At 47.5% G+C, this 25145-nt stretch overlaps 1 protein-coding gene and 1 long non-coding RNA gene across 6 annotated transcripts in view; one reads left to right on the top strand and one right to left on the bottom strand.

The window, feature by feature from the left end:
- Nucleotides 1–10280, bottom strand: part of ALDH3A2 (aldehyde dehydrogenase 3 family member A2) — a 16220-nt gene extending 5940 nt beyond the window's left edge. For 3 of the 5 annotated variants that reach the window (XM_055576373.1, XM_055576375.1, XM_055576377.1), the window contains exons 1-7: nt 9875–10133; nt 7914–8145; nt 7134–7219; nt 5847–6055; nt 4763–4880; nt 2997–3138; nt 2319–2485 (exon numbers count right to left, since the gene is read on the bottom strand). In XM_055576373.1, coding sequence (XP_055432348.1) covers nt 2319–2485; nt 2997–3138; nt 4763–4880; nt 5847–6055; nt 7134–7219; nt 7914–8145; nt 9875–10027 — 1107 coding nt within the window. In that variant the 5' untranslated portion in view covers nt 10028–10133. Of the gene's footprint in view, nt 1–2318; nt 2486–2996; nt 3139–4762; nt 4881–5846; nt 6056–7133; nt 7220–7913; nt 8146–9874; nt 10134–10154 lie in introns of those variants that run through there. The other 2 variants (XM_055576374.1, XM_055576376.1) reach the window with 2 other exon arrangements.
- LOC129649211 (uncharacterized) lies at nt 10163–25145 on the top strand. The gene is made up of 4 exons (XR_008713020.1): nt 10163–10496; nt 11152–11243; nt 22320–22361; nt 22873–25145. It is a non-coding gene; the product is annotated as an uncharacterized LOC129649211 (long non-coding RNA).

The raw sequence follows: 25145 nt of genomic DNA, 5'->3' as shown, positions 1-25145 counted from the left end.
GGGCTGTCCCCCACCACCATCTCGCTCTCTCTGACAAAGAGTTAACTTACAGCTCCAATTAATAAAGTTCCTGGGCATTAGGAGTGTTTAAATCCAAACCCCTCAGATAGCTCTCTAACTCGCCTGATAAGTTTACCCGGACTCCTACAGCTATGCATACGATTGTTTACAGTCTCCCAGCCTGACTGTTTACAGTCTCCTAGCCTTATGCATACGATTGTTTACAGTCTCCCAGCCTGATTGTTTACAGTCTCCCAGCCTGATTGTTTACAGTCTCCCAGCCTGATTGTTTAGTCTCCCAGCCTGAGAGGCACGGGAAGCTTAAGATATTCAAATAGCTTAGAGCCTCTCAGAGAGTTAGAAACTGTCAGAATAAAACTAGTAAAAGATTTCATTGATGAGCCAATGCTTGCTGCCAAGTTTCCACATCCCCTGTATTGTATCTTGAATGTGTATTAATTAATATAGTTGGTATGTAGAAAAAATAAGTAGTGGCCCTGGTGTTAGCAACTTTAGACCCTTAAGGTAATAAATTCTTTCCTTTGTTGTAAACCTATTACACATCTGCCCTATAGGAATGCAACTTTATCTAACACCTTCGGAGGATGGCACCAAACCTTAAAATAATTACTCTTAGAGAAAATAAGTCTTTGTCAAGAGTCATAAAATGTTAATAGGCCTTCTGGCCAGAAGATGATGTAAATCATCTAAACCATTTGTATACAATAAATTTGCAGGAAGGAAACCCTGGTTTTTGATAAGGATCAAAGACTGCTGACTTTGCATGATTTCACATCCCCTATTATCCTCTATGTGTAACTTAGGGTATAAAAGCCCCTGTTGAAAATAAAGCTACGGGCCTTGCTCACCAAAGCTTGGTCTCCCCATGTCATTCTTTCTTTTCACATTCTGGCTGAGTCTCCATCTGGAGCTTGGAGGTCCTCTGCGACCATTTATTTGCCTGGGCTTCTAAGACCCACTCGAGAACGTGTCTAAGGTAGGGCACCTTCCGCTATTCGAGAGGGCGCCTGCGGCCTCCGTGGTCAGAGCTAACCTGGTGTCACAGGTTATATTGATTTTCCGTGTAAACCAAGCTACTCAGCCTCTTTTCTCCACTGAATTTTCCTACTGAGCTATCCTCATTCTATTATTCTTTATATCTCTAATTAATATTTAAATAAATCGCTGACGCCGTCTCTCCTTCGAATACCCTGGATCAGCCAGGGCTGCACCTCGGCAATGATCTACTTTACAGCCTGTGATTTACAGATATTTCATTTCTATGACATGCAAAAACCATTCAAATGTCCTACTTTTGAAGGAGATCGCTGGTTGGCTCACCCGGGACCCAAATGAGCAGTGACGCTTGACTGGTAAATGTTGCTTCCCTGGTGCCGACCAGCCCAGTCCTCCGTACCAAAGGTCATCACTGACCACGGGACAGAGCCTGACCTGCCACCCTCCACCCAGGCCACAGACCTCAGCTTCCACTCTGTGCTCCACTGCCTGTGATCATTTCAGCTGTAGACTGTTGTGTGCCGCTAACCTGACCCTCACTGAGCCCTGCACGCTCAGTCTCTTTGGATGGTGGACAGAGATCAGCCCCTCAACAGCTTGGCCAGCTCTGGAAGCGGCCCCATGATCACCTGTACAGCCCGGCAGAGGCTCCACAGGGGACACCTACTCTGGAGACTCCTCAGCCTGGCCTGGCTGCACATTCTCCTCTGAGTTTTCCCTTTTCCTCAGAGGCTCCTGGCCTACTGGCCCATCTTGAGGTTACTGTCCCTCGGCAGCCAGTTACCTCTGAGGTGTGGATGGACAGGCTCGAGAGTGGTGGCAGGGCTGCCAGGCCTGGGGTGACAAGGCGTGGGTGGCCAGCCTGACTAGGACTGTGAAACTCCTCCAACCACAAGGTTGCATCACTGGAAAAACCCAAGTCTATGGTTTCCCAGCAGCTCCCTAAGCAGTGCCAGAGACCTGCCCCAGTCCACTCCACAGCCCCCGCCTGCATGGCCTTGGGGTCCTCGGGCACCCAGGGTTAACAGCGGGAGAGCTGCCAACACTGGTGCCTGGAAGTCTCCCAATTAGATGGGAGGTGTTTGTGAGTCAACAGTCACTCCGAATATGGAGCTCTGACCCCCAGGGAGTGAGGGGAAGGTTACAGTGATAACCCCAGGGCCTCATTACCCAAGGAAGAGACGGCCAGCTGTGAGCACAGCCTCAGTGGGGACTCAGGCGTAATAATCCCCGTCTGCTTTAGAGCAGGGAAGGTTCAGGGGCGCAGCTCATGACAGCACGCCGTGTGCTGTGAAGATTACCTTACTGTTGTGAGAAAACACATAGAAAGCCAGGGGCTTTTCACGTTCATTTATGAACTGTATGGCTTCATCTGCATTCTTCACAGGCACTATTGGAAGAATTGGCCCAAAAATTTCTTCCTGCATCACCTTGGTGCCAGGATCCACATCAGTGAGTATTGTTGGGGCTGTGAAAGAAAATCAAAGGTGAAAAGGCTGCAGCTGAGCCAGAAACATCCAACTCTCACTGCACGCTGCGCTCAGGGCTCCCCCACCCCGCCAAGTGTCACCTCATGAAATGAGCCCCAAGGGCATGCGTGAACCAAGCAAATACTCAATGTCTCTAGGCATGTGCATCAGGGATCCTTGTGCCACCAAGGGGGTAGACAGGCTGGAGTAAATCCTGTGTTTACCTAACCGTGTTCAGCACTGCACACCTGTGTCCTTCCCTGGACAGGCCTTCCTGGGAGCACAGATGGTCTGGTCCCTCCAAGGACCAGACCCGCACCACTTCTTAACTCAAGTGCATTCCTGCCCTGATCTCTCTGACCTTGACTACAACTGAGTGAGGTCAGAGAATGTCATAAAGTGGTAGCATCCCCTGGGCCTTGGCTCAGGCTCTGCCTGCCCTAGTCACATGGGAGGACACAGGGAGAGATGCCGTGGACTCTGAGGAACAAACCAGGTGGGTCCCCTTACCTATGTAGCGTGTGGCCTCATCCATCTCCCCACCAAAAGCTATCTTCTGTCCTTCCAGCAGACTCTGTATCCTCTTAAAATGACGAAGATTGACGATCCTCTCATAGTCGGGAGATTCTTTTACATTTTCTCCATAAAATTCCTGTGTCAAACAACAGTATCTAGTCATCACCAAAGACCCAGTTTTAATTTAATAATTATAAAATTCACGTGTGTCCCCAGATTTGGCTTTATACCCTCACAGAATCCCATGCGCCCCCTCCCCCTCAGCCCCCAGGGACTTCGACAGCAGTGAGGTTAAGCTCTCTGTCAGGCTGAGGGCAGCAGGAGTTTACACACACACGTCTCCCATTTCCCAGTTTCTGGGGTTAGCATGGGTCCTTCCTGGGGTGGACGCAGAGTGGGTACTGCAAGTCATGCCCTGTATCAGGGCCCCATGTGCATCCCTGTCGACTCTGGCTCCTCCGCTCCCATGAGGAGCTGAGTAGTGGCCTGCAGAGCCTGGAGCACGGCCTGTGCAGCCCTTCGCAGAAAGAGTCTGCCGAGCTTCGTGCTGCTTCCTCCTGACCTGGAACCTCCACCAGCCACAGACAGTTGGGAAACCACTCAGAAGCTCAAAGCACAGTCCGGGTAAACCAATCTCAATGGCTCACAGTCAGCCCCATAGGCACGCTCCATCTCCCCTGACCACTGTCCACTCCCCGCATCAACCTTGAGCTGGCTGGTAAGAACATCCCGGGCAGCCTGTGGAAACACAGGGTCTCAGGTCCCCACACTGGGGCCACAGGAGTGGCTGTCAGTGCCGGCTGCACCTGAGTGTCACCTGGAGACCCCAGACCTCCTGTGGATGGGAGGACAGGAAACTTCTCCTAAATCTCGCCTAGCAGGGCAGTGAGAGGAGAAACGCCTCCAGGGAGACAGGGACTGTCACTCCCAGGAAAACTGGCTAGTCACCACGCACCCCCAGCACAACTTCTCCAGCCGCAGTGTCTCCCTGGAGTCTGGCCAAGGCCCCTCTCACACTGTCCTTGTCCGGCCCCACCACAGCCCCACCACTACATCCACGTCAAGATCCTCAGCCCCGTGCTGCTCACACTGTCTCTCCTGATTGTCCATGAGCCAACTCTCAGGGCTCGGTCAGCACCCGGGGAGTGAACCATGGTTGTTCCAGCAACTTCTTCACCCAGGAGGCCCATGACTCAGTGCCATCACTGAGCTGTCAAAGCTCCATCCCATCCTTCCTCCAGTCTAAGTCCCTCATTTCTCCTGGCTCACCTGGGGCCTTCCTTGATCCCCACCCTAGACTGCCACTTGAAACACCCTCAAAAATTGAGGGCTGCGTTAAGAGTAGTTAATTCACTCACTCCACGAAATAGCTGGCTTTGCTAAACCGCCTACACACTGAAGATCAGATGACCTTGATGGGCAGTGGCCACACGTCAGGGGCCCTCGACTGTGCTGCAGAAGCCTGACAGTCTTCTCCCCAGACCATAGAATCACAGCTGAACTGTTTTTTCTAAAGCCTGTGCTGCACCTAGGAGTTATCATCAACAAATCAGCTGGATGGTTTTTGGTGTGCATACCACCAGCCTCACTGTGCTCTCAGCAAATGTTCTCCGAAAATGTTTTCTCATTAGCCAGGAAGTTCAGTCACAGCTGCTACTGGAATGTTCAAGGGGGGAGGGGATGGGGAGCTGCTGCCCGCAAACCGCCAACCTCACCCGCACCCTGAGGCAGCCGTGCAACCAGAGGCGGTGAACACGCACCTTCACGGCCTCCTGCACCTTCCGCACGATCAGGTCCTGGAGGGACGGTTCACAGAGCACGTAGTCGGGGGCGATGCAGGTCTGACCGCAGTTCATGAACTTGCCCCAGGCGATGCGTCTGGGAAAAGCACCAGCAGCCGCATTCAGTCCCAGCACCTACCACCCACACTGTGCTGTTTACCAACAATGCTCGCAAACGTACTTATGAATCTTGACTGAACAATGTTTTAATGACTCGTCTCTGTAGCACTTTTAGTTGATGCAGAATATTCTAGGGAGCAGGGAAAGCGTTGTGCCTGCTCATCAAAAACAGTGCTTTAAAGGCAGAGACATCCCTGCCTGCAGCAGGAAAGGACAGAGTACAGTTTCCTGACACCCCCTCCCTCCCCCAACTCCGGCTAGGAGGACGTCTGGGAAGACGGAGTCCCCTGGCTCTGGGAAGCTGTGCCTGAGCTCTGACAGAAATCCACGCACTGGGGTCTCCTGTTCGGGCTGACACCTACCTACAGAGCCCACCCGACCCTGCCCAATGCCCCTACCCACTCTCCACCGCCTCTCCGAGGGGAGGGGAGCCATGCCGCTCTAGCACTGTGGACTGTGGGTCTGAGCACTTGCTGTGAGCCAAAATGATTCAGCACAGACACCTCCAAACCTTTCACTTTCTAGTTCTCAGATGCAAGATGCTCTTCTCAGTTAAAAGATGAGCAGTATCGGTTATCAATAAAGGAACTTAGGAGATCAGCGTAGGGAGTCTAAAGACTTTGCATTATCTACTGTACTTTCTGGATCAGCTACCAGTGGGACAGAAAGATTTCCTGGCTGATCTATTATCTTGAGAACAGAAAGAACTTGTTTTTCATTCCTAAGGATGGCCGTGTGATGTCAAGGCTTTGTATTCACCACTTCTGGCTGTGGCACTAAGAGGGAGTGTGTGAAAGTTCTACGCTACCCTCTGGCCCCAACCCAGGAGGACATCAACCCTCAAGACTCAGCAAGGTCTCTTGGAGCCAGGAGGCACAGGGGACATGCCAGCAGGCTCTCGGCTGAGCTGGGAAAATCCAGGAAACCAGAGAGCCAGACTCACCGGCAGGCGACGTCCAAGTCACAGTCTCGGTCCACATAGCACGGGCTCTTCCCTCCCAGTTCAAGGGTCACAGGGGTCAGATGCTTGGCAGCAGCCTGCATGACGATTTTTCCAACAGTGGTGTTTCCCGTGTAGAGAATGTGGTCAAATCGCTGCTTCAGAAGCTCCGTGGTCTCCTCAACACCACCAGTGACGACGGCGTATAGGTCCTGAAGGAAAGAGACAGATGCGAGTATCATCGACTTCATCCTGTCGTCCAATGTAAATACCTAACTGTCCATAAAACCAGGAAAAGGTGGAGACCGGCCCTGGTGAGGATGGGTGGGGGAGTCCGATGGCACCTGAGAATCTCGACCTGTGGCAAAACTGGCCAGAGAGACTAGTATTTCCACCTCAGCCTCACAAGGCCACAAAGGAGAGAAGGGATCCCACCCAGGACACGCAGAGCCGGGGGAAGGGTGAAGGGAGGGTGGTAGGGACGCAGCTGCTGTGGGTGAGCACAGGACAGGCCCTGGGCACGTCCACCTGGACGTCCTTCCTGAACTCAGCTCAGTGCAGGGGCTTAGACCACGGGGAGACCGAGGGACGTCTGAGTCTGAACATGTGTGAAACCCAGTGAGGGCCAACAAGGTCGGGCCAGCTGCTCCCTACCCCATTGCCACCAGCTCCTATGCCCGCTGGCTGGGGGCCTCATAGTTGCCTCTCTGACAGTCCCTGAGGACCCCCTCCCCACAGAGCTAAATGGCATCACAACATTCTCTGCCTTGCACCAGACCCCTGATGGTTTTCTCTACACAGCTTCTGACACTCCTCACTGCCAGGACTTTAACCCAGAGTGAAGGGCCAGGTCTGGGTCAGCAGGCCGTTTCTTTCTGTGGTTTTCAGCCCACAAACTTGTCCATTTAAGCCTGGACATGCTCTCATACAACTGAACCTTGCTAGGAGCACCTGGCTCAGCTCCAGCCCCTCGTCAAACAACCCACTACGTGAATACACCTAAGACGGCAGCAGATCCAACATCAGATTAACTCAGAACACCACACAGCAGGGGACACTCTCTGAGAAGTAGAGGTGCTGATAAGGCCAAGGGCCTGAACAGTCTGTAACCACAGCAGCTGAACGATTCCAGTTTGTCTTGGACTTCACTTCTCTTGTCAGGTCAGTTGCGGGAGGCTTAGGGAAATGGGGCATGGAGGCCCGATCACCAAACAATGGCAGTGGGAAGAGCAGGTACCTGTTCCCCCCAACCAACAGACAGATATGCATGCCAAGGAGGGGCACTCTCACCTGGTCCAAGTACTGAGGGAGGAGCTTAGCCAAGAGCTTGGCTGTATTCTCACTTACTTCGGAAGGCTTGATAATCACAGCATTTCCTAAACAGAGCAGAAAGCAAGACAGCATTGTCGAGTACCTGAGTGACTAACAGCCCCCCAGATGGCGCTCACGTGTGGAGCACAGGCTAAGCATCACTCCTCCATCTATGCTCGGCCTTGTTCACCGCAGGCCCAAGAGTCACCCCACTGCCTCCTTCCCAGAGGCTGATGCCTCCATTCTTACCCTCCAGGTCCCATCAGCCTCCCTACACGGCCTCCAGTGTTCCCACATTGCTCTCACTTCCACTCTTCCCACATTGCTCTCACTTCCACTCTTGGGTTTTCCTGTCTGGCCTGGGATTACTGCACAAATATGAGCCTTGTCAACATGAAGCTGTTGATGTGGATCCTGAAGAACTGAGAAATTAATCCCTTGGCACTTGCTGTGGGCCACGGAGCATGACTCCCACAGCCCTTATCTGAATGTAGAAACTGGTCAGACAGACTGGTTCATCCAAAGCCAGAGGTGGTGACTGAAACCACCTGGGAACATGGATGTCATGTGTGCCTCTCCACCCTCAGAGGTTCCCTCTCCAGGGCTCCAGAAAGCAGTGGCCACACAAACCTCTGGAGCCCACTAAACAAGTAAGAATAACGCTGCTGGCTTACACTAAGGCAACCATAGCAAATGCATGTAACTAGGCACCCTCCTTAACATGCAACAATGGCACGGGGACGCAAGCTGACCCCAGACCTGCAGCGATGGCTCCTATCAGGGGCTGGATGGTGAGGGCAAAGGGGTAGTTCCAAGCTCCGATAATCAGTACGACCCCCAGGGGCTCTGGCTGGATGTAGGCCTCATCCAGCATGGTGAGCAGGTTCCTCTGAGCTGGTTTAGCAGCAGCCCATTCCGGAAGCTTCTCCAGCATGAGATCAATTTCTCCAAGCACAGTAATGACTTCTTGACTGTATGCGTTGAATTCGCTCTGTCACAAGAGGATACAGTTAACCTTCATGGGTAAGACATACTCAGGCAAGGGAATCCCCTGGTGGTCGAGTGGTTAGGACTCTGCTCTTCCACTGGGGCATGGGTTCAATCCCTGGCCCAGGAACTAAGATCCCACAAACCATACAGCGATGTACAAAGACACCAAAGTGTTGGGCTAGGCACACCTGTCAGATGGGCTGGTTTGCTGTGTAGATTTCTCTGCACCCTTCAAGCCCACAGTGCATGCCTGCTAAGTCACTTCAGTTGTCTCCAACTCTGCAGTCCAGGTTCCTCTGTCCATGGGATTCTCCAGGCAAGAATACTGGAGTGGGTTGCCATGCCCTGCTCCAGGGGAATCTTCCTGACCCAGGGATCGAACTTGCCTCTCTTAAGTTAACTGCACCAGCAGGCAGGTTACCACTAGCGCCACCTAAAGCCCATAGTATGCATTCATTAACTCCCTAATATATTCAGTCTCTCTAAATCCTTCTTTACTGATCCAAGTCATTTAAACTCAGGCTTAAATGGTCCTTAGTTAATAATGGTGTGTCCTAATCTCACTTTACAAGCCACAGTAATTATGCTTTCACCCATATCTTAATATTTCACCCTTAATACACTGCCTTGCAACTGTAGTTTCACTTTGGGCATGTTTTGTTTCTGGACCAAATTTAACACCCTCAAGGGCAAGGAATTTACTGTACTTCTTTCACTTTTTTTTTTTTTTAAGTCATGTCTGACTCTTTGCAACCCCATGGACTGTATCGTCCAAGGAATTCTCTAGGCCAGAATACTGGAGTGGCTAGCCTTTCCCTTCTCCAGGGGATCTTCCCAACCCAGGAATCGAACCCAGGTCTCCCACATTGCAGGTGGATTCTTTACCAGCTGAGCCACAAAGGAAGCCCTGTACTTCTTTCATAAACCTTAAGATACACACTCAGAAATGCTGGTAGAGGGAACGATTCAGACATCTTGCTTCAGGCTACTTAAATCCACCTTCTGTGACACAGTGCTTCTCCATCATAAGTAAATGTTATAGCTCTGTTGTTACTACTGGTGGTGGTGGTGTTCAGTCACTAAGTCGTTTCCGACTCTTGTGACCCCACGGTCCATGGGATTTCCCGGGTAAGAATCCTGGAGTGGGTTGCCATTTCCTTCTCCAGGGGACCTTCTCAACTCAGGGATCGGATCTTGATCTGCACTGCAAGTGGATTCCTTACCACTGAGCCACCAGGGAAGCCCACACTTCTGTTTCTACTCCTCAAAATAATCTTTAGGGGGAAGTGAGGGATGGAGCCTCACAAAGCCAGAGCAAGGCCTTGCTCTGGCTTTGCTACCCCTAGAATAAAGAGGGGGAGGGGGGAACCAAAACAGAATAGTAACAACAGTATTACAGAATACAGGGGACTGTATTTAAACCCTGAACACTCTCCCAAAACCTTGCTACTGAAAGCATGGTTCCAGAATAAGGCAGCGGGGTATCATCCGGGGGCTTGTTACAAACTCGAGCTCTCAGAGTCCCCCCAAACCCCACCCGACCCACGGAAGCATCGTCCAGGACCTCCCGGGTAACTCGCGGGTGCACAGATCTGAAACCTAAAGTCGTGGCGGAAAATCCGGGCGCGACCATCAGCCACAAAGTTGAAAGACAGTAATCCGGCCCGCAAATTGCTCGAACGACCCAATCCCGGGAGAGGGGGTAGGGGTGGGGTCAGGTCCGGGCGCACCTTGCTCAGGTCCGCGCCGATGGCCGCCAGGATGTCCTTCTCGCGCTCCTGCACCATCACGCGCAGGGCCTCGAGCTGCCGCCGCCGGAACGTCAAGGGGCGAGAGCGGCCGGAGCCGAAAGCCGCGCGAACCCGCTGGACCTCGCGCTCCATGGCCGGTCCTGCGGGGACAGGGGAGATCCGGCGCCGTAGGCGGCGGGCGGGCAGGACGCGGGGCCGTGCCGCCCCATCCCCGCCCTCCACCCGGTCCCGGGCCCACGGCTCCCGGCCCACGCCGAACCTCAATCCCCGACGCGCCGACTCAGCCAACGCCAACTGCCCGGCCGACGCCCAGCCAGCAGGGCTCAGCCCTGAGTCGCGTGCCGATTGGCCGGCGCGGCCCACGTGACCCCCGCAGGCCGGACACTGTGCGGGCCCCGCCCCCAGCCTTCGGCGGGCGCGCGGGGAAGGACGACGCGTGGGAGCTGGGGGTGGAGGGGACCTCGGCTGCGCCTGCGCCTGCGCCTGGGCCGCGCGGTTCAGACCTTGCAGACCTGGTCCCGCGCCAAGCGGCCCCGGAGGCGGCGCTTGGCCGCCCGCACCGCTCCTTCCGGGCACCGAGTCTCTCGGACTGGTCACGCAAGTCAGTGCCCTGCGGCATCTCTTCTTCCTTTACCTGCTGCTCTCCGCCGCTTCCACCCTCCGGTCGCTGGCCCCTCCCTTCCCCCACCCCAGGTCCCTGTCCCTCTCCCCCACCCCGAGTCCCTCTCCCCCTTCACCCCGAGTCCCTGTCCCCCTTCCCCTCCCCTACCCCGGTTCCTTGTCCCCCTTCCCTCTCCCTCCCCGAGGCCCTGTCCCCCCCTTCCCCTCCCCCACCCCGGTTCCTTGTCCCCCTTCCTTCTCCCTCCCTGAGTCCCTGTCCCCCTTCCCTCCACCTCCCCGAGTCCCTGTCCCCCTTCCCCTCCCCCACCCCGGTTCCTTGTCCCCCTTCCCTCTCCCTCCCTGAGTCCCTGTCCCCCTTCCCTCCACCTCCCCGAGTCCCTGTCTCCCTCCCCCACACCCATCCTGAGTCTCTGTCCCCCTGCGCCTCCCCAAGTCCCTGACCCCTTGCCCCCAGAGGGCCCGGGCTCCGGCTCCCCCTGCACCCACGGTGACAGAGCCCGCTGCTGGTGGGTTCTCACCTCACTCTCCTCACCTGTGCTGGTTGGAGGAACCTTCTGGCTAGTTCCTGACTTCACTGGGACTTTATATGCCTGTCACGTGATTGCTTGTCATTTCCCTGTGCTTTGACTCCTCAGGGAGAGAACCTGTTATCTGGAGGTGAAGGACTCTGCCCCAGGATGGGGAAGTCTGCCCCTTTCCCGGGATGCGCGCTGATGCTTCCCCAGAGGTGAGCTTCCCTCCCGGCCGCGGGGTCTCCCGTGAAACCTTCAAGGGCCCTGTCGCGTCTCCTGTTTTCTGACAATATACAAAACTGTTCGGAAAACCGAGCTTCTGCACAGCGCTTTCCTCCATGTGGGGATTGCCCACCTGGGCTACAGCCCTCCGGTTTGGCCCGGAAAAAAACAACAGCTCTCTTGTAGTTTTATGAGCAAACTCCTTGGAAAAGACCCCAGTGTTGGGAAAGATTGAGGGCAGGAGGAGAAGGGGACAACAGACAATGAGATGGTTGGATGGCATCACCGACTCAACGGACATGAGTCTGAGCAAACTCCTGGAGATAGTGAAGGACAGGGTAGCCTGGTGTGCTGCAGTCCATGGGGTCACAAAGAGTCAGACATGACTTAGCAACTGAGTGACAACAGTCTTGTGAGAGAGGGTGTTGACTGATCACTTGCCTCCACACGCAGCTGCAGCTGATCATTGCCATCTCCTGGAGACCGGCTTTGCTCATTTGCCTGTTTGTGTTCAGCTTTGCTTGTGTTCTTCTGGTTTTCCTTCCTTTCCCTCACAGAGTCCTTTGGGGCTTTCTTTGCTGGATCTCTTCTTCCAGGCCTCCTGAAGTTCTGGTGCCTGAGGACTCAGTCCTTGGGCCTCTTCTCTTTCCTCAGTCACGACCTCATCTAATCTTGTGGACACTGTTGGAGAAGGTTTTCAATTCCATCTGGTCCCACCCTTTTCTTTGAACTCCAATAGGCATGTTCAACTCCATCCCTTTCATACTGGCATTCATAATAGGTGGGTTAAAGGTGACCATGGATACAATTGCTGGTTTATTTTAATCCACCTAATACACTACAGAGCTCCTCCAGTGTCCCCAGTCTCAGTAAAGGGTACCATCCTTTATCCTTTTTATTCAGGCCAAACTCCTTAGATTATCCTGATTCTTTAGCCTAGCTTGTTGATCCAAGCACTTCTGCCCTAGTTTAAGCCATGATAATTCTTACCTGCACCTTATGGAACCTCCCACTGGGTTCCCTGCTTCTGCTGCTGACTCTGGGAAATTGTCATTTCTTGTCTTCCACTTGCCCTTTTGTAACCTGCCCCACAGACTCCCAGCATGTCTGAACTGTACTTTGCCAGGTTCCCACAGCTGCTGGCTTCCAGTGGGCTCTGCCTCTGGAGGCACGAGCAAGAGTGAGCAGGGTGAGGAGGAAGGCAACCTTATGCTTCTGGGTTCTTCAGTGTGGTGGTTGCCGGCCATTCCTGTAGTGGAAGTGGAGCAAGGATGGTTCCTCCCTTGGCCAAGGGGGCTGTGTCTAGTAGACGCAGGGTGCCAGTGGCAGCCTCTCTGGGTGGCACAGGTGCTGGTGCAGCCCCCCGGGTCCCTTCCAGGGGTATTCTCAGCAGCTTCACATCTGTCCTATAGTCTCTTACTGTGTAGATTCCCTCCGCCTGCCGTAGGCTGAGTGCTTTCTCTTTTCACATCTGGATTCTGACTTTGCTACAGCCTTTCTCCACCCAGCTGTCAGTTATCAAGACCCTTGATCCTGTTAGTTCCCTGCTCAAAGCTTTCCATCCGCTTCCTGTGACATTTAGAGTAAAATCCAAAACCCACACCGTGTGTCCTGCCTGCAGCCTCCTCTCCAGCCTTGTTCCAGGTGATCCTCCCACTGAGTGGAGTGCTTGCCTCGTTGCTCACAGAACGGGAAGCACATCCCCGCTCAGGGGCTTTACTCCCGGCTTTATCCTCGGCCTGGAGTGCTCAGCTCACCTAACTTCATCTCTGGTTAAATGTAACATCCTTAAAGAAAACTTCTCTTAAAAAAGAAAAGAAGAAAAAAAAAAAAAAAGCTGTAGTCTCCAGTACATACCAGTGTCTTAAGCCAACTCCATCCCTGAGGGTTGCCTGTGCCTAGCAGGCTTACAGTCTCAGGTCAGTGAAGAATCCTCCCGCTTTCCCAGGGCAGGGCATTCCCGGGAGACCATCCCAAAGGAGACGGAGGAAAGCCGAGAAGCATTTAAAATGCTGAATCTGTTTTCTTAATTTTATTTTTGGCGTATAATCGCTTTAGAATGTTGTGTTAGTTTCTGCTGTACAACAAAGTGAATCAGCCATGTGTATACACAGTGAAAATCCTCTTTGGATTTTTTTCCATCAGCAAAGACAGTCAGTTCAGTTCAGTCACTCAGTCGTGTCCTACTCTTTGTGACCCCATGGACTGCAGCACTCCAGGCTTCCCTGTCCTTCAGCATTTCCTGGAGCTTACTCAGATTCATGTCCTTCGGGTCAGTGATGCCACCCAACCATCTCATCCTCTGTTGTCCCCTTCTCCTCCTGCCTTCAATCTTTCCCAGCATCAGGATCTTTTCCAAAGAATCAGTTCTTTGCATCATGTGGCCAAAGGATAGGAGCTTCAGCATCAGTCCTTCCAATGAATATTCAGGACTGATTTCCTTTAGAATTGACTGGTTGGATCTCCTTGCAGTCTAAGGGACTCTCAAGAGTCTTCTTCAACACCACAGTTCACAAGCATCAATCCTTTGGTGTTCAGCTTTCTTTATAGTTTAACTCTCACATCCATACGTGACTACTGTTAAAAAAAAAAACCATAGCTTTGACTAGACAGACCTTTGTTGGCGAAGTAATGTTTCTGCTTTTCAATATGCTGTCTAGGTTGGTCAAAGCTTTTCTTCCAAGCAGCAAGCGTCTTAATTTCATGGCTACAGTCACCATCTGCAGTGATTTTGGAGCCCAAGAAAATAAAGTCTGTCCCTGTTTCCATTGTTTTCCCATCTATTTGCCATGAAGTGATGGGACCAGATGCCATGATCTTCATTATTTTTTGAGAGTTGAGTTTTAAGCCAGGTTTTTCACTCTTCTCTTTCACTTTCATCAAGAGGCTCTTTAGTTCCTCTTCACTTTTTGCCATAAGGATGGTGGTGTCATCTGCATATCTAAGGTTGTTGATATTTCTCCTGGCAGTCTTGATTCCAGCTTGTCCTTCATCCAGCCTGGCATTTCGCATGATGTACTCTGCATACAAATTAAATAAACTTGACAATATACAGCCTTGACAGGAGAAGGCAATGGCACCCCACTCCAGTACTCTTGCCTGGAAAATCCCATGGATGGAGGAGCCTGGTAGGCTGCAGTCGATGGGGTCGCTAAGAGTCTGACACGACTGAGCGACTTCATTTTCACTTTTCACTTTCATGCATTGGAGAAGGAAATGGCAACCCACTCCAGTGTTCTTGCTTGGAGAATCCCAGGGATGGGGGAGCCTGGTGAGGTGCTGTCTGTGGGGTCGCACAGAGCTGGACATGACTGAGGCAACTTAGCAGCAGCAGCAGCAGCCTTGACATACTCCTTTTGCAGTTGGGAACCAGTCTGTTTCCATGTCCAGTTCTAACTGTTGCTTCTTGACCTGCATACAGATTTCTTATGAGGCAGGTAAGGTGGCCTAGTATTCCCATCTCTTGAAGAATTTTCCACAGTTTGCTGTAATCCACACAGTTAAAGGCTTTGGCGTAGTCAGTAAGGCAGAAATAGATGTTTTCCTGGAACTCTTGCCTTTTCTGTTATCCAGTGGATGTTGGAATTTGATCTCTGGTCCTTCTGCCTTTTCTAAATCCAGCTTGAACATCTGCAGGTTCTCTGTTCACATATTGCTGAAGCCTCACTTGGAAAATTTTGAGCATTACTTTGCCAGCGTTTGAGATGAGTGGAATTGTGCGGTAGTTTGATTGTTCTTTGGTGTTGCCAGCAAAGACAAGTGCTCACATAGGCCTTTAGTGACAGCACAGCGATGTCAGACAAACTTTCAAAGTGTGGGCAAAACCTGCTTCTAGAACTGTTGCAATGTCACATTGGCTCAGAGTTCACCACAGATCACCCTTTTTGATCTGACACAGGTAGACATTTTAAACTTTGAGCCAATATAAATGTTACATAAGGAACTCTGTAAACTGGCCTATGAGTCTCACCACAGTTTTTTAAACATAAACAATGAGCAGAATACCAACGTGAAAACAGAACAGGAACCAGTGTCATCTAAGGTAGGTTAACCCCTGAGCAGCCAAGGGCTGCTTCTCTTGCCTGGAGGGTTAGACCTTAGGATCTTGAGAAGAATGTATTGTGATTCTAATATTAGGCAACGTCCCTGAGGTTTGACTCCTGACCCACTCTTGAACATTTTTTTTTTTTATTAGTCAGAGAAATCAGTTGATGGCATTTTGTTAGGCATATTTTAAAACTGTTCAAATTCTTCTTTGTGTGGTTTTCTAAAATTGAAGTATAGTAGATTTACAATATGTTGTTAATTTCTGTTGCACAGCAAGGTGATTCAGTTTTGTGTATATATACATTATATGTATAATACATATTATATATATATAAATTTTTTTATTTTTATTTTTTTGCTGTGTGGCTTGTGGGATTTTAGTTCCGTGACCAGGGATTAAACCCAGGCCCTTGGCAGTGAAAGCACAGACGCCTAACCACTGGACCACCAGGGAATTCCCTGTATATATTCTTTTTTTTAATATTCTTTTCCATTATGGTTTTTTACAGGATATTGAGTATAATTCCTTGTGCTATACAGTAGGACATTGTCCATCCATTCTATGAGTAATACTTTGTAGCTCTTAATTCCTATCTCCCACTGCATCCCTCCCATTTTCAACTCCCATCTTCTCAGTTCTGTAAGCCAATCAATTTTTAAATGTCAGGGACCCAGCGTTTGAATTGAATTTTTTGCCACTGGCTACCAAGAGACCTGAACGTGATAGAGAGACTTGCCACATTTCAGTTAATTCTGTTATCCAGGTCCTTAGGTCAAATCCATTGTGGGGCGAAAGAAGTTAAAAGATGTTAACAGTTTTAAAAACACATCCGTGGTCAGTACGCTCCTTGCAGTGGGGTGTAAGTCGTTTGCTTTCCACCAAGCCAGACTAGGGCCTGAAGGTGGAGGACTGGGAACACTACACAGGGAGCAGCCTGTGCCCCCTGAGGCTGAGAGAACTCAGGGGTCTGTTGCCCCCATCCCTTTAGGAGAGCCCTCCCTGGCAGCCCCTGAGGAGGTCTTGCATATTGCCTTATGTATTTTCTTGTAATCAGGATTACATTTTTACTGGATATGACATAGATACAAGAGTTGATGAATGATAAACATATACAGTGAACTATGACAAATGTAACCCACCTATTTAACTGCCACCTGGAATGTTACCAGCACCCCTTTATGTCCATATCCGGTCACTGGTACAGAATTTCCAGGTGAAAGCAAATATGTGTGTAACTGTAGCAGCCAGCTTTCCAGTGTGCTCTTGCCTGTTCGTAGTCCGCGCGCGTCTGACAGTCCGCTGGCTCCACAGCCTCGTCGGCACTTAACAGTGCCACCTAAGGGAAGTTAACCGTTCTGGTGGCTGTTTCTCGGTGCGACTTCTTTTTTAATTTGATTGGCTGTGCCAGGTCTGAGTTGCAGCACACAGCATCTTCAGTCTTCACTGTGGCACGTGGACTCTTTCGTTATGGCATGTGGGATCTAGTTCCCTGACCAGGAATGGAACCTGGGCCCCCTGCATTGGGAGCGCAGTCTTAGCCACTGCCAGACTACAAGTGGGGCCAGCTTATAAAGGCAAAAAGCAGAAAGTTGCTTAAGCTGTTTGTCACGAGTTAGGTTTGGTGCTGGCGAAAAATAAGGGTGCTGGTTAAGCAGGGGTTGGTTGGGGTTCAAATGGTTGCCTAGTTACAAGGGGGGACCTTGAGCCCTTAAAGGCTGCAGCTGGCAGAGATTGTTTTGAGAACAGCTGTTGGTGTCCTTGAGCTTGATACAGTGCAGAAAATGCACGTTATCAGTAATGCAGGATTGTGTCTGAAACCACATCCACCAAGGCTACCAGCTCCACGCCTGAACCATGGGTGCTCCTTCTTGACTTTTAAATGATCTTAAACATGCCATCAAAACATACATCAGCGTACTCATAAAGAAGCCTCTTCTAAAAAATCATGTTCAGAAAGTATCCATGGAGCCTGCTTTATTGAATGTTCCAACGAGAATGGTTGAGGATTTTGCCAGAGGACTCTTCTGTGCCCATGGAGATGGTCCTATGACTGTTCTCGTTAGATCTGCTCTGATGATAAATGGCATTACTTGGTCTCCTCATATAGAACAGTCTTGACTGTTAGGTGCCACTTTCCTTGGGAGCTGCCAGACTCTGCTAATATTTTATGTAAGAATTTTTCAGTGACAGTTATAAGGAAGATTGGTCTGTAGCTGTATTTTGTGTGTAATCTTTCTAAGCGCTGACATTAATAGCATTAATGTTACACTGATAACATTAAGAGAATTGAAATTATTTCCTTTTTGAATGCCCTGACACAGTTTACAAGGTGTAGGTCTGATCTGTGTTATCAAGGTTTGGTGGAATTCTGTGAAATGTCATGCCTGGTGCTTTGGAAGAGTGTATTGTTACAGCTTTCACAATTTCTTTCTGAAACCAGTGTGTGTAGACTTTCTTTTTTTGGGTCAGTTTGACAAATTATATTTTCAGAAATTTATTCTATCAAGATTCTAAATGTATAGAATGGTGCGAAACAGTGTGTCATGCGCTTTGGGGTAAGTTGTTCTGTGTGTTCTGCCTATGTACCCATCCCTGCAGTCTCTCTGGATTTCCTCAGTAGCAGTGAGCTGTACTTTCTGCAGAAGTAGTCTGATTCGAGCACTGGCCACATGCTGTAGTGTGTGTTCGGGCAGCCCCTCTAGTTCTGTGTCAACCAGTCTGTTTTTACCACGCAAACAACGTTGAACCTGTCCCCAAGGCTCTGTGAAAGTTTAATCCTGCAGCTCTCATAGAACCTTCTGTGTCCACACAAACAGAAGGGCTTAGCTTCTTACCATGACTTGTTGGAAATGTCATTTGATGGTTAATGAGTAACTGTCCTCAGTGTTGTGTCTGTTTTGATGAGTGGTTGATGCTGGGGCCTGTGGGCTGCTTGGTCAGCGTCAAGCAGGACTTTGTCATTCTCTGTTTGGGACGCAGAAGTGCCAGATACTTACTTTGGTCTCATCTCCACCAAGCACTGTCCTTGACACCCTGGGAAATATCTTACCAACCCCCAGAGACTCTGTCTGTACTCAGCTTTACTTTAAAAAAGCAAAAAACATAAAATCTCTCCTCTGTTAGACTCCGAGCTCCTTTAGAGTAAGAGCATGTCAGATTTTCCTCTTTGCATCATAAAGTGCTTCTTGCTATTGTCCTTATTTAGCAGGACTCAGATTGGCTAAATGTTACAACTATTAAAGCTGTAATTAACAATGTGGATATTTTGTGAAAATACATAAAAATATAACAATGAAAATTAAAATTATCTATAGATCACTCCTTAAATATAAATCCTGAGGCATTTCAATATATTTTATCCCAGCATTTAAAGATTATTTTTGTCCCAGTATTTTTTCTCTATTCACAAATGTGTTGTTGTTCAGTCACTCAGTTGAAGTACTGATTATGTAATTTCCCCTGACCACGTGTTAAACACATGGTTTTTAGTAATTCTGTATTATTTCTTTGTATCATTTATTTCAGTTCAGTTCAGTCACTCAGTCGTATCCGACTCTTTGCGACCCCATGGATCGTTTATTTAATGCTTCCCTAATAGTGGACATTTAAATTGCTCTTTTTTGAAAATTTTAAAGTAAACTATAGTTGATTTAGTGTTATGTTAATTTTCCTGTACAGTTATGCATATATATATTGAGTTGGCCAGAAAGTTCATTCAGGTTTTTCCACACCATCTTATAGGAAAACCCAAACTAACTTTTGAGCCAACCCAATACATTCTTTTTAGTGTTCTTTTCCATGATGGTTTCTCCCAGGATATGGGATATGGAGCCCCATGCTATGCAGTAGAGCCTTGTTGTTTATCCGTCCTATACGTAACAGTTTATCTCTGCCAGTCCCAACCTCCCAGCCTGTCCCTCCCCCACCTGCCTCGTCAACCACTGATGTGTTCTCTACATCTGTGCTGCTTATGCACAGATAAGTTTGTGTCATATTTTAGATTCCACATACAAGTGATATCATTTGCTCTTTGCCTTTCTCTCTCTGGCTTGCTTCACTCAGTATGTTAATCTTTAGCTGCATCCATGCTGCTGCAAATGGCATTATTTCGTTCTTAGAGGCTGAGTCATATTCCATTGTATATGTGTACCACACCTTCTTTATCCATTCCTCTGTTGATGGACCTTTAGGTTGTTTCAGTAGCTTGGCTGTTGTGAATAGTGCTGCTTTGGACATAGGGGTGCATGTGTCTTTGTGAATTAGAATTTTGCCCAGGAATGGGATTGCTGGATCATATGGCAACTCTAGCTTTTTGAAGAATCTCCTTAGATTCTTCTGCAGTGGCTGCACTAGTTTAGATGCCCACCAGCAGCGCTGGAGGGTTCCCTTCTCTCCACACCCTCTCCAGCATTTGTTATTTGTAGACTTTTTAATGATGGCCATCCTGATTGGTGTGAGGTGGTACCTCAGTGTCATTTTGATTTGCTTTTCTCTAATAATTAGTGATGTTGTAAGTTTCCCCTCTCTTAAATAGCATTGTGATGAGCATCCAAGGTATATGAATTACTAATGACATTTCTGAATCTCTCCTTAGGATGTACTCCTAGGAATAGACTTAGTCCATCAAAGGATATAAACTGTCTGTCCATCTGCTTCTGTCCACGCCCTGACCGCCTCGAGGCTCCAGGGCCTCAGGACTGCTCACAGGGACAGGTCACGTGTTCCCTCCTTTCATTGTGGTCCATAGAGACAGGATGTTAAGTCGGACCATAACCACCCCTTCGGTGACTGTACCATTTATCTTCAGACTTTAACCTTTTATCTGGATTTAGAAACAGTAAAGGGCAGTGCAAAAAATACGTTATGACAGGTAATTTTCCATTATGGAATCGCTTAAGCTGTTGATGTACTTTTAACATAAATTTTAATAAGAGTTTTCAAAGACTGTAACTAAAATAGAAGACTCGTGACCAGGCTACAAACTGGAAATGATAATCTTATACCGTTTTATGAAGCATGTTAACTAACCTTGTCATGGTTTTCTGTCAACTGCGGGTGGATAAATATTAGTCATGTTTTCTAAGTTATTTGAAAGGTCTATAGTATCCTCTTGGTGATCAAGAAAGGAGCTACAGTTTTAAGTAAAAATTTCTCCAGGATGATACTTCATCATGGGTTGTAAATGTATAAATCTGATCATGGGTGTTCTTACCTTCTTATATTGAATATTTCTTCTTCCATGGCAGTAGGTTATTTTCCTATGAGATATTAATTGCTGATCTAGTTTTGTTTGTATTGACTATTTCTCTGTCAGTGGATTTAATCTTACGTTGTGTATTTAAAGGGCCTTTTCAAGCTCTATAACTGGTAATGCCATACCAGCTTTTCTGTTTCTCAATTTCTATGGTGGTAAAATAAACACAACATGAAAATAACCCTCATCACCATTTTTCACGTGCAGTTCAATGGATTAAATATGTTGATAATGTGCCACACCCCACCGTCCACCCCCACCACACGGTCATCACGTACATCTGAAGCCCTGTCCCCATCACACATTCTCTCATTCCCCCTCCTTCCAGCCCCTGGAAGTCTGCTTTCCCTGCTTCTGGTTTTTACTGCTCTAAGTACCTCATACAAGTGCAATCATACAGTATTTGTGTTTTTGTGACCAGATGATTTTACTTAGTGTAATATCCTCAAGGTTCATCCAGGTAGCATGTGTCAAGATGTCCTTCCTTTTTTAAGGCTGAATAGTATTCCACTGTGAATATGTGCCACATCTTGCTTTTCTGTTCATCTGTTGGCAGAGACTTAGGTGGCTTTCACATTTTAGCTGTTTTGAATAATGCTTCTGTGAACATGAGTTCTACAGATAGAGTCCATGCTTTTCATTCTTTTCAGTACATGCCCAGAATTGGAACTGGTAGGTCATCTGGTAATCTGTTTTTAATTTTTTGAGGAACCACTATACTGTTTCCCATAGTGGGTGTACAGTTTTACATTCTAACCAGACTTGCACAGGAGACCAATTTTTCCACAATTTTTCTGGGTTTTGTTTTGTTTAATTGTAGCCTACCTAATTAATGGGTGTGAGGTAATTTCTCAGTATAGTTTTAATTTGCATTTTCTTAATGGTCAGTTGTGTTTAGTATCTCTTCCTGTATTTCTCGACCATGTGTGTGTATTCCTTGGAGATGTACCTGTTCAAGTCCTGTTTTCATTTTTTTTTTAAACAATGGTCTTTGGTTTTGTTTTTAGTATTTATTTATTTGTCTGTACTGGGTCATAGTTGCAGCATGTGGGCTCTAGTTCCCTAACCAGGGATTGAACCCTGGCCCCCTGCACTGGGAGCTTTCATCTTAGCCACTGGGCCACCAGGGAGGTCCCCCTTGTACATTTTTTAGTCAGGTTGTTGTTGTTAAGTTTTTGGAGTTCTTTATATAGTCTGGGCAGTAGTCCCTTATCAGAAAAATAATTTAGAAATATTTTCTTCCATTCTGTGGGTTGCCTTTTTACTCTTGGATATTATCTTTTAATAAACAAAAGTTTTTAATTTTCTTGAAGTCTAATTTATCTGTTTTTTTCTTTTATTGGTTCTGCCTTTGGTGTCGCATCCGAAAAGTCATTCCCAAATCCAGTGCCGTGGAGGTTTTGCCTAATGTTTTCTTCTAAGAGGTTTATAGTTTTACGTCTTACGTTTAGGCTTGATCTACTTGGAGTTAATTTTTGTATGTGGTGTTAGGTAAGGGTCCAGCTTCATTCTTTGGCATGCAAATACCCAGTTTTTTCCAGAAACATTTGTTAAAAAGATGGTTCTTTCCCCACTGAATAATCTTGGATCCTTATCAAAAATCATTTGACCACATATGCAAGGGTTTGTTTATTCAGGGGCCTTCTGTTATATTCCATTTTTCTATATATGTGTCTTTACACCAGTACCAAACTGTTATGGTTAGCTTTGCAGTAAGTTTTAAAATCATAAAGTATGATTCTCTAGCTTTGTTTTTCTTTTCCACAGTTGTTTTGGCTGTACCAGGCCCGTTGAGATTCCATGTGAATTGTAAGATGGATTTTTCTGTTTCTGCAAATAATGTCATTGAGATTTTTATAAGGATTGGCATTGAGTCTGTGGGTTGTTTTAAGTAGTGTGGCCATCTTAACAGTAAAAGGGCATCCAGTCCTTGAACATGAGATGTAATTCCATTTATTTATGTCTTTAATTTTTCTCTGCAGTATTTTGAAGTTTCCATTGTACTAGTTTTTTACCTCCTTGGCTAAATAAGTTAATTTCTAAATATTTATTTCTTTTGATGCTATTGTAAATGGGATTGTTTCATAATTTCCTTTTCAGATCGTTTGTTGTTACTGTATAGAATAGAAGTACAGCTTTTTGGTGTGTAGACATTCTATCCTGCCACAGTACTAAATTCCTTTAATAGCTCTAACAGTTTCTTTGTGGAATTATTAGGGTCTACTATATATAAGATATATTGACTTTGAACAGAGATAATTCTTCATGTCCAATTTTATACCTTTTATTTTTCTTTTTCTTCCCTAACTGCTCTGGCTAGAACTCCCAGTACTATGTTAAATAGAAGTGGTTAAACTGAGCATCCTTGCCTTGCTTCTGAAACTTAAGAGGAAAAGCTTCTGGTCCTTCACCATTGAGTATTATGTTAGCTGTAGGTTTCTCATATATGGGCTCTTATCACATGATGTACTATCCTTCTGTTTTTATTTTGTTAAGTGTTTTTGCCATGAAAGGGTGTTGCGTTTTGTCAGATGCTTTTTTTGCATCGGTTGAGATGATCATGGGGTTTTTTCCCCTTTATTTGTAATGTTGTCAATGTCGATTACATTGACCTGTTTTCCTATGTTGAACCATCCTTGCACTTCAATAAATCCCACTCGGTCATAGTGTATAAACTTTTTGTATGCTGCTGAATACTTTTTTTTTAAAGATTGATTTATTTAGTTTTTGGCTGCACTGGGTCTTTGTTGCTGTGCCTGGGCTTTTTCTAGCTGCGGCGAGCAGGGCCTACTCCTGATCCCAGTGCGCAGGCTCCAGGGCGCATGGTCTTCAGGCGTTGCAGCACGTGGGCTCACTAGTTGTGGTGGATGAGCTCAGTTGTCCTGCAGCACGTGGAATCTTCCCAGACTGGGCATCAAACCTGTGGTGCCTGCATGGATGTCTAAGCATGGGACCACCAGGGATGTCCTGTGCTGGTGAGTTTGATTTGCTAGCATTTTGGTGAAGATTTTATCATCAGTGTTCACAGGGGATATCAGTCTGTAGTTTTGTTTTCTCCCAGTGTCTTTGTCTAGCTCTGGTGTCAGGTTCATGCTGGTTCCATAGAATGAATTAGGAAGTCCTCCTTCCTCAGTTTTTGGGAGAAGTTTGTAAAGATTTGTTCCTCTTTATGTATGTGCTATATTGAGTTGCTGTACAAGAAGTTTTTTATTTTGATGAAATCCACCTTATCTATTTTTGTTACTGCTGGGCTTTTGATGTTATCTGAGAACCCATTCCCAAACTGTGGGGAAAAAAAAATAAGTGGTGTTCGAATATAAAAATGCTATGGAAGGACTAACAATAAAAAACTAAATAGAAGACTTGAGTTTTCAATCTGAAAACTGTAAGTAGCCCAGGAGTTATCATACCTGTAGGGGGAGGCAGAATTTTCCCTTCCCCTCTTAGGGTTTTTCAGCTGGACCTAATATAGTTTCACAGGTGAAAATATACGAACTTAATGAAAGGTCTGTGCGACATCAGAGCCCTCATAAGGAAATGAAGATGCAAAAATGTGGCAAAATCTACATGCTTTTCAACTAGTTTGAACAAAGAGGCAGTTGTAGAAAAGTAACTAAGCTCTGTAGAGAGGCTGAAGGAAGATGAGAGTTATTTTAACCAGGTCTGTGTAGATTCATTCACTTAGCTTTGACTCCTTTCCTGGAACAGGGATGGCATCTTTCACATGTGAATTTTTATGTCCTCTTTTCAAAAAGAGGAGCAGAGATTAAACTGCTCTTCAATGCCTTTCTGACAAAAACATCTGCTGTTTTTTCAGGTACCTTTAGTTCAGAATGATTCTTATGCCAAAGTCGCATATGCAGGGGTGGCATGTTCCGCCACCCTTCATTCCCCTTCAACCCACTTGGAAACTCCCCCAGCAGGTTCACAGTCCTGAACTGAGTTGGTGGATTGTTTCACAGCTCACTAAACTAGTCTCCTAGTTTTGAGAACTAAGTGCAGTTAAACTCTTGTGTCTGTTTCAGGGGGCAGTGGTGCAGGTGGGAGTCCCTGTCCTAAGTTAGGTCTGTGTGTGGTGTGAGCAATCAGGCATTTATGAAAGGAGTGTCTGTGGAAACAAAAGAAAAAGATTCAGAGTTGGGAACCTAGTTTCTGAGTTCAGAGGGATCCAGTCAAGATTTCTCGATTTGAGCTTGAAGCAGCTTCAGATGGTGGAGTGAGGATGGCAGTTGTCATTAGGCTAATTTCCTGGTTTGCAGTTTGAATGGCTCTGTTTGTGAAATTGAGTATCCTGTGAATTTCCTTAGCAGCCTGGAGAAGAGCAGGTGAGAAGGTTGTCCACACATGATCTGTTGTGGCAATTCCTCTGAAGTTGACACCATGTCATGCAGCTTTAGCTTATGGTACTTCAGGGAGAGGATAGTTCTTATTCTCAGTGATTCCAAGTTAGAATGGTGGGACAGAAATTGCTGTTGTTAGTTTGAGTAGTTGTAGCTAGATATTGGAGGAGACTAAAATAATCAGGATCCAGTCCAGTTTACAGGTAGGTAATCTTGTTCATTTTCTTTGAAGTTTTGTTTTCTTATAATAACC

This window comes from Bubalus kerabau, chromosome 4, assembly GCF_029407905.1.
Source record: "Bubalus kerabau isolate K-KA32 ecotype Philippines breed swamp buffalo chromosome 4, PCC_UOA_SB_1v2, whole genome shotgun sequence".
NCBI lineage: Eukaryota > Metazoa > Chordata > Mammalia > Artiodactyla > Bovidae > Bubalus > Bubalus kerabau.
The sequence above is the reverse complement of the archived record's forward strand: the minus strand, read 5'-3'. Positions and strand labels throughout refer to the sequence as shown.